The sequence below is a fragment of the Megascapheus bottae genome, chromosome 3 (assembly GCF_031878675.1).
Source record: "Megascapheus bottae isolate mThoBot1 chromosome 3, mThoBot2.hap1, whole genome shotgun sequence".
Lineage (NCBI taxonomy): Eukaryota > Metazoa > Chordata > Mammalia > Rodentia > Geomyidae > Megascapheus > Megascapheus bottae.
Genome location: NC_143511.1, coordinates 80,803,640 through 80,818,569, shown reverse-complemented (window position 1 = coordinate 80,818,569; position 14,930 = coordinate 80,803,640). Strand labels below are relative to the sequence as shown.

Sequence of the window (14,930 nt, the reverse complement as noted above, 5' to 3'; positions counted from 1 at the left end):
TCAAATTTCCACCCCCATTTTCCTTTTCTTTTCTCATCTCCAACTGGTCTCCCCACATAACGTTCTCCCTTTTGTGTTTATAACCATTTTTAGTTATAAATTGTACATATAAGAAAGAATATGGCAGGTACTCATGTCTCACACCTGTAGTCCTGGCTACTTAGGAGGCTAAGATCTGAGGATTCCAATTCAAAGCCAGCCCAGGCAGAAAAGTCTGTGAGACTCTTATCGCCAATTAACCACTAGAAAACCAGAATTGGAGCTGTGGCTCAAAGTCGTAGAGCACTAGCCTTGAGTGAAAGAGCTCAAAGATAGTGCCTAGGCCCTGAGTTCAAACCCCACAATAAACAAGGAAGAAAAGAAGGAAGGAAGGAAGGAAAGAAGGAAGGAAGGAAGGAAGGAAGGAAGGAAGGAAGGAAGGAAGGAAGGAAGGAAGGAAGGAAGGAAGGGTGATAGTTGACTTTCTCAGATGGGCTGTATCATTACATGATGATCTCTAATTCCATCCATTTTCCAGCACCTGGCATAATTTCATCCTTTTATATGGCAGTACAATAATCCATTGAGTATAACGAAATTCATTGTATACAATGACAAACCAAAACAAAATTCATTTATCACCACTAAATTTGCACTACAGGATGAACCACAGACTTTCTTTAGAAAGAATGTAAGTCAGGCCTTAATAGGGAAACTTGTATAGCCATGTTTACTATCACTCTATTTACAATAGCCACATTGTAAAAACAGCCAGAGTACCCGGAAAATGATGAATGGGCCAAGAAAATGTGGACTATATCATGTTTGTTACCTATAATTAATAACACATACAAACGATATGTAATAACAATATATGTTTTACTTATCATCAGAAAGAACAAAATGGGGTCATCTGCATAGAAATGAATGGACATCATATCGAGGGGCTGAGGCCATAGCTTAAGCTGTAGAGCACCGACTAGCAAGCACAAATCCCTTAATGCAAACTCCAGTGTCACACACACATACATTCTCTCTCTCTCTCTCTCTCTCTCTCTCTCTCTCTCTCTCTCTCTCTCTCTCTCTCTCTCTCTCTCTCTCTCTCTCTCTCTCTCTCCATATTAAGTAAGGAAAGAGAGACTCAGAAGGATGAAGGGCATGTATTTTCTATCATCGGTAAATATTAAACCTTAAAATCTAAGCATACATGTAAACACACAAAACATACATACATATATATTCATGTGCATATATGTGTAGCTATATGACAAAAGTGATTAAAATACACTATGTATAAATGAGATTGAACAATTAATAGGTTGTTGAACAACATATTAGGAAGCTGAAATATGCTTTGACTAGACCAAGAACTAGCCCAGAGAGGAGATGGATGGAGAGAACAGAGGAGGATGAATGGACTTAATGTACATACGAAAAATGAAACAAAAACTTAATGAGGACTGCTTTGAGAAGGGGAGCATGATGCACTGCATACGTATGTGCACATGTTAAAAATAAATCCCCCTTCTACAACTCACTGAAGATAATTTCTAATGTCACAATGTACCTTACATTAATCAATTGAGCAAAATGACCACTGGCATTTACTAGACTAAAGACTGATGGGGCTTTGATCTTATACTATGAATTCATGGAAATCTGGCTGCTGGTCTAGGATGGAGGAGCTACAACACTAGAGGAATTCAAAGAGCAACAGATTGAAGGGCCAAGAATTTTTGTAAACACTTCTGCTGAGAAGTGGGCTACCACGCCTCCCTGGGCTCATCCAGAGACTTGCTTTGCTGTTCTACCACATTTAATATGATTGACCTGTCACTGGTTCTCTGGGCCACTGAGATAAACTGGTAAAGAATTGATTGTTTCCACTTCGGTGATATTGACATGAGTTCTTGTTTCCTCTTGGTTCTCTTCTTCAGAATATAAGCTCTGTGCAAACACAGGTCTGCCTATTCAATGCCGAATACTAGTAAACAGTAGTCTATTTATATGGGAGGAATGAACCAATTAAACATGGTCTATTCTTTTTATCCTTCAAGAACTGACCGGCAACTTGTCCTGCAGGTACAAGACTACATGCTACATGTGACCAGTTGGCCATCTCAGACAATGTTGCTTAATTTCCATTTATTTGTGTAATTATTTCCAGTTCTTCTCATTGTTACTATCACTGCATTTTTCTTGGAATTTGTAAGACTTGTTGTACATACTAGCACATAGTCTATTCTGGAGTATGCTTCATGTGCTGGTGAAGGAAAAATGCATTCCCTCATTTACTGGCTGGAATGGTACATTGTTCTTTGCTAGGCTCATTTGGTCAATAACACACGTTGATCCATCTCCTAGCAGTGTGATTCTGTAACAGTGTAAAGGTTAAAGTTGATCTTCTCTACCTTGATATCATTTATTCAAACAAATTCTAAAATGTATTTTGCTTCCTTCCTGGAAAAAACTATTCAATACAGGCTTATAACTTGATGACAGATTTCTTGATTATTTTTATTCAGGTAAAGTTTTGGATTTTCACATAAATTTAAATCTTTTTTAAATTATTCATTGGTGTACACAAATAAAATGATGACCGACATTGAAATATAGATCATTTTAGCACCCTTTGTACAATAAACATAAATAAAACATGAATGATAAATCAGGTAAGTGGTAAAGGAATGGTAAAAGAGGGTGGGGAGTGCCTAGCAGGCATGAAACCCTACCCTGGGTTCTATTCCTTGGTAAAATAACCCAATACATAAAAACAAACATTACATACTTCTGCTCATAGGCAGACTGTAGGTCCATATCTAAAAGGACAGAACAGGCAGGGAGAGCAGCAGGGAAGGAGAAAGCAATGGGGTGCATATGATTGGTGAAAATAGCCAAATGAAACCCATTAAAATTATATTGTAAAGAAGAGAAGACAGAATTATAAAAGGAGGTGAATATGACCAAAGTACATTGAATCTTCTTTGTGCAATTAAAATATGCTTGTTTAAAAGGGGGAAGGGGCAGAGAGCTTGGCCTAGTGGTAGAGTGCTTGCCTAGTATGCATGAAAACGTGGGTTTGATTCCTTGGTACCACATACATAGAAAAAAAACAGAAATGTTGCTGAGGCTTAAGTGGCAGAGCTCTAGCCCTGAAGAAAAGAACCCAAGGACAGTGTTCAGACCCTGAGTCCATGCCCAGGACTAGCCAAAGAAAAAAATTAAAAGCAGGGGGTCAGGAGTTTGGCCTAGTGGTAGAGTGCTTGCCTACCATGCATGAAGATCCAAGTTCAATTCCTTGGTACTACATGTATAGAAAAAAAAGCCATAAGTGGTGTTGAGGCTCACGTGGTAGAGCTCTAGCCTTGAGAAAGCCCAAGGACAGTGCTCAGGCCCTGAGCTCAAGCCCAGGATGGCAAAAAAAAAAAAAAAATAGCAGTTCAGATTAGAAAAGAACCCAAGTGGCTTATAGATCTCAGGACTTGATCTCAAAAAGAAAGAAAGAAAGAAAGAGAGAAAGAAAGAAAGAAAGAAAGAAAGAAAGAAAGAAAGAAAGAAAGAAAGAGAAAAAGAAAAAACAGTCACCTGACGACCATTTTTATTAAATATTGCTAGATCAGCAGCACAGGAATAATGACTAATTCCTTATTACTAATTCCTCATTCATACTAATTACTAGCATACAGTGAGATAATGAATATTGAAATGCCTACCACCACAATTAGTACATAGAAGGGAACTAACCACCTTCACCTTGCACAGAAACCATTTTTTGAAGGAATAAAAACAAGCCTTTGCCATTTCAGATAGAAATATAGGATTGTAGATTTATGTATTGGAAAGAAAGGTACACTTTTTTCCATTTATTTGTATTGTAATTATAGAAGGGTCACATTATATTCACCAGATAAAAGGTGCATTACTTCACAAACATGGATACCCTTTTTCATGTCTTGGTCCCCATTTCCCTCCCCCACCCCCGCCCCTCATCTTGTTTTCCCCTCTCCCTATCCAATTTCAAATAACCAAATACAAATATATCCAATATATCAGATAACCAGGAGAAAACCTGTAACAACATGAGATAACCAAGGGACAGCAAAAGTGATAAGAGATAACATAGTACATTAAGGACAACAATCACTCACTATATGGCTTTTGATTCCTTATCTTGGAGGTCCTCATACTTTTTTATTTTAAAATAAAATTTAGTGGGATGAAACTATATGAAGTCCTGCTTGAATTCTGTCCAAGTAAAACTCTTGACACCCTACCTAGCCATTCTCCAATCCAGCCCAAGCCCAGAGTTCAAGTCTCACGACCAACAACAACAACAAAAAATCAGAGTTAATTACAACATTTAATGCAAAAATAAAATTAAGAACATGCATAAAAACACTTGTATCCTAAAAAGGAGAGAAAGGAAAGTGAGAGGAGCCGCCTCCACCGCCCCCTGCCCCCTTCTCCCTGGCAGTCAGCTTCCTCAGACTTGTTCCAACCATCTGTTAAAACATGGTGGATTACCATGGAGTTCTAGGCATGCAGAGACATGCCTCCGCCGAGGATATCAAAAAGGCATGCCAGAAACTGGCATTAAAGTGGCATCCAGATAAAAGCCCTGAGAATAAAGAAGAAGCAGAGAGAAAATTCAAGCAGGTAGCTGAGGCGTACGAGGTGTTGTCAGATGCTAAAAAACGGGACATCTATGACAGGTATGGCAAAGAAGGATTCGATGGCGGAGGAGGCGGTGGAAGTCGTTTTGACAGTCCCTTTGAGTCTGGCTTTACATTCCGGAACCCAGATGATGTCTTCAGGGAATTTTTTTGGTGGAAGGGATCCGTTTTCATTCCACTTTTTTGAAGACCCATTTGATGACTTTTCTGGGAACTGAAGGGGTCCTCGAGGAAGCAGAACCCGAGGTGCTGGCTCGTTTTTCTCTGCCTTCAGTGGATTTCCATCATTTGGAGGGGGATTTCCTTCATTCGATGCAGCATTTCCTTCATTTGGTTCACTGGGTCATGGAAGCCTCACTTCCTCCTTCTCTTCCACGTCATTTGGCAGTAGTGGGATGGGCAACTTCAAGTCTATAGCCACTTCCACTAAAATAGTAAATGGCAGGAAAATAACTACAAAGAGAGTTGTTGAGAATGGTCAAGAGAGAGTAGAAGTTGAAGGAGATGGCCAGTGAAAGTCCTTGACAATAAATGGTAAGGAGCAGCTGCTGCGCTTGGATAACAAGTAACTCAATGCAGGCATTTCACAGAAATGTTAAACAATAACAAGCACCATTGGAGGATTAACAGGAACATTTTTTTGAAGATTTCAAACGAACTCTACTTTCAGTATAACTGAACCTAATCTAAAGTATTTATAAACAGCTCATTGGAGCCTCTATTTGTCATAGACTTTTGAGTTTATTCTTGGGACCACACAATAGGACCATTTTTTTTGTCTTTAAAATTGTTGTAATCTGGGCTGGGAGTTTGGCCTAGTGGTAGAGTGCTTGCCTAGCATGCATGAAGACCTGGGTTTGATTCCTTGGTACCACATACTTAGAAAAAGCCAGAAGTGGTGCTGAGGCTCAAGTGGTAATGTTCTAGCCTTGAGAAAAATCTAAGGACAGTGCTCAGGCCCTGAGCTTAAGCCCAGGACTGGCAAAAAAAATGTTGTAATCTCTGTATGCACTTTGCTTTTTTATTAACCATAATCCAAGGTGAGACCGTGACTCTTGCATAGCGCTAGGACACAATTGTACTCTAACACCAGCATGGCTCTGCTCCTGTTGTGTTGAACGGTGAGCCATGTAGTTCAGCCTCCTGTGAAGCTGACATCGCCAGGGTGAATCTTCTACAGAAACAATTCCAGCTTTTGGTTTTCAGTAATGAAAGACTTAATACATTAATGATAATAATACATTTCTGGTTTATTATAAATTAAGGATGTTTTCTAGTTGTGCATGAATGCTGACAATTTAGTAAGTTTTGACAACTGTTTAAATAATGTAATGTTAAGCTTAGGTTTAAAAAAAAGTTGATAAACAAGGGTTATTGCTTTAAAAAAAGAAAATAAATGCGACTGTGTTTGGTGCATTCTTTTTTAAACACACACACACACACAGAGAAAGAGAGAGAGAGAGAGAGAGAGAGAGAGAGAGAGAGAGAGAGAGGGAGAGAGAGAGAGAGAGAGAGAGAGAGAGAGAGAGAGAGAGAGAGAGAGAAGACAGAGAGAGAGAAACTAAATAAGTTTCCTAGCTGTTTCTAGTAAAGGGGCAATCTCCATTTTCATGGTGACTTGACCAAGTGTATTTTTCCTTCATTTTACTTCTGAAAGGCTGTTTCATACCTTACACTTTTATCCACATCTAGCAACTTTTATCTTCACTTTAAAGAAGTTTAGCATGTGATAGGAATATCAACTCTGACCCATATAAGCCTCCAACTCAAGTCAATGTAACCTACTTTATATTTTATGAAAGACTCCATTTTGCCTGTCAGGAAAACTGTTTTATTTTGTTTCTTAGAAACTGTTCTGAACAGAACAGTTCCTGAGTCTCATTCTGAAATATTCCTGGAAAGGATTGTACAAGTTGACAAACACACAACTTGGTGAAAGCATTGATTGAGAAATTAACCAAATTTCAGCGTCCTGAAGGTGTTGGTTGGATTTAAAACTGCAAAACATCATCAGTGCCTTTCTTCCTGAATACTTATAAACCTCAGACCTATTTTACTCAGGGTCAATATTGCCTGTGGTATCTGGTCCCCTCCCTCTTTTGGAAGAAAAACAACTTTGTTTCCTTACCATTCTTGGTGAACCAGCTAAAGCCCTGAGACCTAACAGCCTACTACACTATAGCACTGTTATCTCAGACAAGTACACTCATCTTTCTGGGCTACATTTTTTTCTCATATTGAAAGTAAAAGCCTGGACTAGGTTGTCTCTAAGAAAAATAACACAAAACAAAAGAATTCCCACTCCCAGTGGTATGTTTTATGATTTCTTTTCCAATTAAAACGTTTTTCAATCCTTGCATCTGCATCCACTCTATAAAATACCATTGTAAGAAACAATGAGAGGGGCTGGGAGTTTGGCCTAGTGGTTAAAGTGCTTCCCTAGCATGCACGAAGACCCGGGTTCAATTCCTTGGTACCACATACATAGAAAAAAACCGGAAGTGGTGCTGAGGCTCAAGTGGTAGAGCTCTAGCCTTGAGAAAGTCCAAGGACAGTGCTCAGGCCCTGAGCTCAAGCCCAGGACTGGCAAAAAAAAAAAAAGAAACAATGAGAGGCTCATTCATACTTGCACTAAGAAATCAAAATGGTACTGTATTCCACCCCAGTGCCTATTTTCTACAACCAGATTGCAAGGAAAACAGTTGCACTTTGTTTAGTAATCAGTGTTACTATTTCTCATCTTTTCTCAGACTCATATATATGCACACACACACATATATGTACACATACATACACATAAACATGTATATATACACCATTGGGAAGCATATTGGAGGTTTGAGGGGTACATGATGTCTAAAAATGTATAACATCCTCCCTTAGTATCTTTAATTCATTCCAGAACCTGGTACTGATTCTGAAATTCACAGATGCTCAAATCCCTTATGGCAAAAGCTTTGCACATGATCCATGCACATCCTTTTGTATTCTTTTTTTAATTTTATTTTATTTTATTTTTGAGTAATGTATAGAGAGGTTATGCTGGGAGCCAAGTGTGGGGTCAGACTGACCTTGGACCTGCACTACTGATTAGAGCTAAGTACACAAGGAGATAAGCTGTTATCATGATGACTTTGGGTTATGTCAGTCGCTTCTGCTTAACCAATCTGAGACTTGATTACCGTTTTGTATGAATGTAACAGTTTTCTGACAGTTTCCTGGTTTTAAGAAAAATATATAAGACTAGAACTAGAAATAAATGGAGATACAGTCTTAAGCTGTAGACCTTCCAACTCCCCCCGATCCAAACAAAAAGAAAGAAAACAGTTGTGCAGTAAGACTCTCACCCAAGAGTCTCAAGGTCAATAAGACAATCCAGGAACATCTACCTTGAAGATGAGGCATGAGTTGAAAAGGGAGGGTCACGTCAGTGTGTACTAAGAACCATCAGTTCAAAGCAGGGGTACATGTGGAGACTGAGGGAGTCTCATATCCCTTTTATAGGAAATAGAATGCACATCATAATGAAAAGTTCCTTCTACTGAGGATGTTTCCCAGAGCCCCTTTCATATCCTGATTCCTCAGGCTGTAGATAAAGGGATTTAGCATGGGTATCACCAGACTATACAGCACAGCCATAATGACGTCCTTGTCATTAGTGTTTCTGGGTGAGGGGAAAAAGTAGAGCCCAATAATGGCTCCATAATAGAGAGAAACCACAGAGAGGTGAGAGCCACATGTGGACAGGGCTTTGCAGATGCCCTTCACGGAGGGAGCTCTCAGGATGGTGGCCCCAATGTGGCCATAGGAGACCAGAATGCATAAGAATAGCAAGGTGATAACCACTGTTCCTACAGTGAGGATAACCAGCTCATTAACTGTAGTGTCTGAGCTGGACAAATTAAGTAAGGCAGAAAGGTCACAGAAGATATGGGGCAAAGTGTTGTCTCTAAGGAATGAGAGACGGACTAACAGAAGGGTATGCACAAGAGCTCTCACAATGGATAAAGCCCAGGACACGATCACTAGCAGAAAACAAAGGTTCTGTCTCATGATAATTGTATAGTAGAGTGGGTGACAGATGACCACATACCTATCATAGGCCATAGAAGTTAGAAGGAAGCTGTCCAGTCCCCCAAATATCAAGAAAAAACATTCCTGAATTATACACTGGGATATGAGATGGATCCGCTCTGTGTCTGCATTATTGATGAGCATTTTTGGTACAGTGACAGATGATAAGGAGACATCAGAGAAGGCCAAGTGGCTGAGGAAGAAGTACATGGGGGTGTGGAGGCGGGAGTCCAGCCTGATGAGCAGAATGATGAGCAGGTTCCCCAGCACGGTGGTCAGGTACATGGCCAGGAACAGGGCATAGAACAGGCCTTGCTCCTCTGGTCTAATAGGGAGCCCCAGGAGGATGAACTCAGACTCACTGCTCATGCTCCTCTTCTTTTGCCACTGCTGGAGTGGATGAAAGTGAAAAACATGTTGGGGAAAATGAAATAAGGCTGTGATTATTACTTTGTACAAACATGGCATAAAATTAGTCCATTTATGCATTTTTCCCAGAATATCAAGTTTTTGCCTACACTGATGGTTTAGGGATGGCCTAAAAAATAGTGCTGTTCATCCATGTAAGAACACAGGCAGGCACCTTTTGGAGAAACTATGGGCCTATTGGCCATGTGGATGACAATCAGATCAGAACGAGTTCAATTGACAACAGACATCGCATATTTGGGCGTTATGAATGCTCAGCATTTTACAAGAGTCTAAAGTGGTGAGGAAGCAATTTCTTAAGTGGTGTTTTTTTTTAGGAAAAACTCCTGAAGATCAGAGCTTGTCATATTAAAATTTCAAAAATAGGCATTCTAGGTAAGTATTTAGAGAGGAAAATTGAGAATTAGGAAGATAATTAAGACAGTAGTCAGTCTGGAAATATGATATTGGAACACTATTGATGAGCCAGAGTACTTTCATCTTTTTCTGTTATAATAAAAGGCTTTATTTAGTTTGATTGTGGGAGTACAGTGAAGATTTTAATGAAGTGATTAAGCATTTCAAGTACCTTGTTGTTTTCCGGGTAGAGATTGAAACAAGTCAAGAGAACCAGCTAGGATGTGAAGAGATGGATGCAGCCATTTGGGTAAAAAAATTCTACCTGTTTGTTGGATCTTACTCTTTCAAAAATTGAATACAAACAATTCAAAATAAACTACTTTCCAGGAAACTGTCCATCAACCTTTTTTTTAATAACAGCCTAGGAATTAGTTGCACAGGTGGAAACCATACATACACCTAGGCACATAATACTTAATATGAACTACATCTCTTAATATAAACTACTTAATATAAAGTATATTTCTATTGTGACAGGACAACAGAAGATGGACGCAGATACCTTCAGACAATGGTGTGGGACAATTGTTCTATTTTTTTTTTTTGTAGAAGACACAATATAATGACACAGATGAATTCGCCAAGGAGCTCAAAGTTCCACTACAGGAGACAGAAGAGTTACCAGTTTGGATTCAAACAATATACATGCATCCACCCACCCATCTTTGCAGTCCTTGATAAATGGAGTGAACTGTAATTGGAAAAATAATGGAAGAAGACCCTTGAGACAATTTTACCATCTCCATTTTGAATTCAGAGACACATAGGTATAATTGCTTCATTATCTTTGACTCTTCCTTGGGGAAGAACTCTCTGTTCACAGGGGAAGAACTATAGGTTATAGGAATAATGCTTTTAAGAACACCAAAGGGTAGCCATTAGGAGCTAGGTAGTTCATAAAACTACTTGTCTTTGGGGGTTACATAAAGAAATACATAGAGTACATGATGAAATAAAAGTGGAGATTGAGCGTGATAAACAAGTCTCTTGCTTCTGAACCCTGTATTATTTTTGAAAACACTACAAATACTCTCATACTTTCATTCTTAGTTATATCTGAAAGGACTTGTAGGATCTAGCTTCAAGTCTATTGGTTCCTGTGTTTTTCCTTATTGAGGGATTCTTAATTGCCACTTTAATCTCATTAATTAGTATAGATCTGTTTAGTGATTTGTGTACTCTTGGCTCAATTTTGGGAGACTGGAGTTATTTTCAGGAATGCATCCATTTCTTCTACAGGTTCCAGTTTATTGATTTATAAAGGTTTTCAAAGTATTCCCTTATAATATTCTGTGTTTCACTTGTATTTGTTATAATATTCTCCCTTTCAGCCCTAATTTTATTTATCTTGCGACTTTTCTTCTCCTTTTGGTTAGACGGACTAAGGGCTGACTGTTTTGTATATCTTTATGAAAAACCAACTAATTGTTTTGGAAGTCCTTAGTGTAGCTCTCTTTACTTTCTAATTCATTGATTTCTGGCCTGGTTTTCATTATTTTTTTTCATCTAATGGCTTGGGATTAGGATTGTTCTAGGTCATCATTCACAATGTCTTGTTTAGTTCCCATGAGTTTGAATATTTTGTATTTTTTCTCATTTTTCCTGTTAAGCTCTAATTCCATTCCATCATCATCTGACAGATTACAGGGGAGAGTGTTATTTCAACTTTCTTATATTCGCTGAGATTTGTTTCATAGCTTAAAACAGTAGTCTTCTTGGGACTACTTAAAGAAATGTGCATTACGCAGCTACTGGATGAAGTGTTCTGTAGATGTCAATTTGAAGACTGACTCTTTTTTTAATTGTTGGTCTTGTTTTTTCTTTCTGATTTCTCCCTTTGAGTGGTACTGTAAGAGATATCCAATCTACCAGCTGTACAGATCACATCATAGAAACACAGGCAACAAGAAAGAAGAAGGTACCAAATGTTTCCCCCAAGTCCCATCACACCTCAAAAACCAAATCCAAATATGCTAAAATAGCAGAAACCTTGGGATTACTAGAGAAAAACACATACGAAACATAGTATTGTATTTAAATTTTTAATTGCACAGCAGGGCTAATTATGATATCTCCATACACGCATATAATGTACTATCATCAGATTTATTCCCTGTTTTATTCTTTCTTACCCATCCTTTCACTATTATTCCACAATTTTAATGTGGGTAATAGGCTGACTTTGACTGCAGTCTTGAAATCTCAACCCTATACGACTGTGTCCTGATGTCTCCTAGGGGTCTCAGTGTTTGTGAGGTTGTATTTTCTTTATACTGTTTTTTTTGTTGTTTTTGTTTGTTGGTTTGTTTTGATTGCAAACAGAATTGACAACCAAACACAGGCAAATGCGAGAATCCCATTTATTAAGGTAGGCACATATTTCTGAATGTTTGTTTTCAAAAATATCATTTTATACATAGTATTTATGTCCTCAATAGTTTCCAGTAATACAAAATGTTTTCTCTTCTAAGAAGTTCATTATCTAACACAAATTATTTTAATCACTCGTGAACTTATTCTTACCAATGTTTACAAAGGTTACTATCAGAATTTGTGAATAAAGTACAAATGGCAAATTGAAAGATGCAAATCAAAATGACATTGATATTTTGTTTCTTCATAATGACGGGTGTCAAGAAAACAAATAACAGATAATGGTTCAGGGAAGATGAACCCTTACACAGTTGGGGTGGAAATGTAAACTAGTTCAACCACTATGGAAATCAGTATGGAGGTTCTTCAAAATATGAAATTAGTACTTATATTCCATCCTGCTCTACCACTCCTGGGCATATTACAAAATGGATGTTAAAGGGCTGGGATTGTAGCCTAGTGGTAGAGTGCTTGTCTAGCATGCATGAAGCCCTGGGTTCAATTCCTCAGTACCACATACACAGAAAAAGCTAGAAGTGATGCTATGGCTCAAGGAGTAGTGTGATACCCTTGAGAAAGGGCAGTGCCCAGGCCCTAAGTTCAAGCCCCAGGACTGGCAAAAAGAAAAAAATGATGTTAAGTCAACACACAGTAAAGACATATGCTTATTGAAGAGCTCTTTACAATAGATAAGCATCAGCGCCAGCCTAGACACTCATCAAACAGTGAATGGATAAAGAAAATGTAGTGCACATACAAAATAAACTTTTTTAGCAACAAAGAAGCATGAAATCATGTCATAGTCGTTTTAAGGAAAATTGGTAGAACTGGAAGTCATTAGAAAGATGAGTTATCTCATGTTTACTTTCATATAAAAATTCTAGATTTAAAATGGGGATACATGTTGGTGCATATGTAAGAGAGAAAGACAAACAGAGAAAGCAAAATGTAAAAAGGGGACAATTTGGACTAAACCATCTGTTAAAAGGACAAAAGAAAGGATGATGAAGGAGCAAGAGACATGATCAAAATGTATTATATGCATACATGAAAACAATATGATAATCTCATTAAAAATTGTATAAAAAGAGGGAAATGAAGAAAAGTTGTAGAAAAAAAGGAGAGGAAATGAGGAGAGTAATGCAAAGGATAAATGTGGCCAAACTGAATTATATGCATATGTTTATATACATGCATATAATGTATGAGGAGCAATTTCCCCAGCACAGAAGGCAGAAATTTTAAAAATCATAGAAAAAAGCATACAAGTATCTCAATCAGAAAATACTAATATATAGGGCCAGGAGGGTAGCCTAGTGGTAAGAAGCTTGCCTAGCATGCTTGAAGCCCTGGGTTCGATTCCTTGGTGCCACATGCAGAGAAAAAAAACCAGAAGTAATGTTGTGGCTCAAGTGACAAAGCTCTAAACTTAAGCAAAAGTGCTCAGGAACAATGCCCAGGCCCTGAGTTCAAGCCCCAGGACTGGCAAAACACAGTAATATATAAAACATAAATTCAAGCCAGGTGCGGTGGCCCAGGCCTGTAATCCTAGCTACTCAGGAGGCTGAGATCTGAGGATCACAGTTCAAAGCCAGCCCAGGCACTAAAGACTGTGAAACTCTTATCTCCATTAATCACTAGAAAATAGGAAGTATGGCTGTGGCTCAGGGGTAGGTCAGTAGCTTTGAATTGAAAAGCTCAGGGACAGCACCCAGGCCCAGAGTTCAAGCCCCATACCAACAAAAAAAAAATATATATATATATATATATGTGTGTGTGTGTGTATATATATATAAATTCAATGGTGAAAGAGGAGAATTTGTTCAAAATATACTATGTGCATTTATAGAAATATCACAATAAGCCCTTTCTACTACAGATTCCAAAATATAATTTCTACTTAGAGAAAATATAAATTCAAATGTGTTACCATCTTTACATTCAATATCAAAATTATAAATGGAATCCTCCAGAAATACGACACAAACTGTCAACTATACAATAATTTCAGGACCTATACCTGAAAGTGTATATGACTGAAATAAGTGGACGTAGTGATTATCACATAAAGAAGCTGGCTCTATGGACAAGTATGTCTAAAGCTTGTTTTATATCTCTGTTCCTCAGACTGTAGATGAAAGGGTTCAGCATGGGGGTGACGACTGTATAAATGACAGAAGCAATTATGTCCTTGTCATCGGAGTTCTGTGATGAAGAGGAAAAGTAAACCCCTGCAAGTGTCCCATAGTATAGAGATACCACAAAAAGATGGGAGCCACAAGTTGAAAATGTTTTAAAGAATCTCTTAGTAGAGGGAATCCTCAGGACAGTGGTACCTATGCAGATATAAGATCCCAAGATAATACTCAAAGGCAGGGTAAAAAGTACTCCTCCCTCTGTGAAGATGGCCAGCTCATTGATAGAGATATCTGAGCAGCTCAGCTTTAGGAGAGCAGTGAGGTCACAGAAGAAGTTGGCAATGGTTCTGTCAGCACAGAAGGGCAGCTGAATCAAGAGAAGGGTGTGCAGCAAGGCATGGACACAACAGAAAAACCAGGACCCAGCTACTAACGAGACACACAGCTCCTTCCTCATGAGAGTAACGTAGCGTAGAGGGTGGCAGATGGCCGCATACCTGTCATAGGCCATCAGCGCAAGAAGGAAATTGTCAAGACATCCAAATAGAACAAAAAAATACATTTGAGAAATGCAGCCCTCATAGGAGATGAATTGCTGCCTCGTCTGCATATTTACTAGCATTTGGGGAACTACGATAGATGAAAGGGAGATGTCAGAGAAGGCCAGGTGGCTGAGGAAGAAGTACATGGGGGTGTGGAGGCGGGAGTCCAGCCTGATGAGCAGAAGGATGAGCAGGTTCCCCAGCACGGTGATCAGGTACATGGCCAGGAACAGGGCACGGTACAGGCCTTGCTCTTTGGGCCTGATGGGGAGGCCCAGGAGGAGGAATTTGGACACGCTGCTCTGGTTCTTCTTCATCATGTG

At 38.8% G+C, this 14,930-nt stretch overlaps 2 protein-coding genes and 1 pseudogene across 3 annotated transcripts; 1 reads left to right on the top strand and 2 right to left on the bottom strand.

Annotated features, from left to right (window-relative positions):
- The first annotated feature begins 4,491 nt into the window (after positions 1–4,491).
- LOC150065893 (dnaJ homolog subfamily B member 6 pseudogene) lies at positions 4,492–5,413 on the top strand (annotated as a pseudogene).
- Positions 5,414–8,171: 2,758 nt separating this feature from the next.
- On the bottom strand, positions 8,172–10,699 carry LOC150065892 (olfactory receptor 1J21-like). 2 transcript variants are annotated; one of them, XM_090330579.1, is made up of 2 exons: positions 10,689–10,699; positions 8,172–9,099 (listed from the first exon to the last, which is right to left on the bottom strand). In XM_090330579.1, exons 1-2 carry the CDS (start codon positions 10,697–10,699, stop codon positions 8,172–8,174), a joined length of 939 nt encoding a protein of 312 aa, XP_090186705.1. The 2 variants fall into 2 exon arrangements, with proteins under 2 accessions (XP_090186705.1, XP_090186706.1); XM_090330580.1 differs by lacking the exon at positions 10,689–10,699 and having other exon boundaries at positions 8,172–9,101.
- A 3,289-nt stretch (positions 10,700–13,988) lies between these two features.
- On the bottom strand, positions 13,989–14,930 carry LOC150065891 (olfactory receptor 1J4-like). Its single transcript, XM_090330581.1, has one exon. The coding sequence runs from the start codon at positions 14,925–14,927 to the stop codon at positions 13,989–13,991; it is 939 nt and encodes a 312-aa protein (XP_090186707.1). The 5' UTR covers positions 14,928–14,930.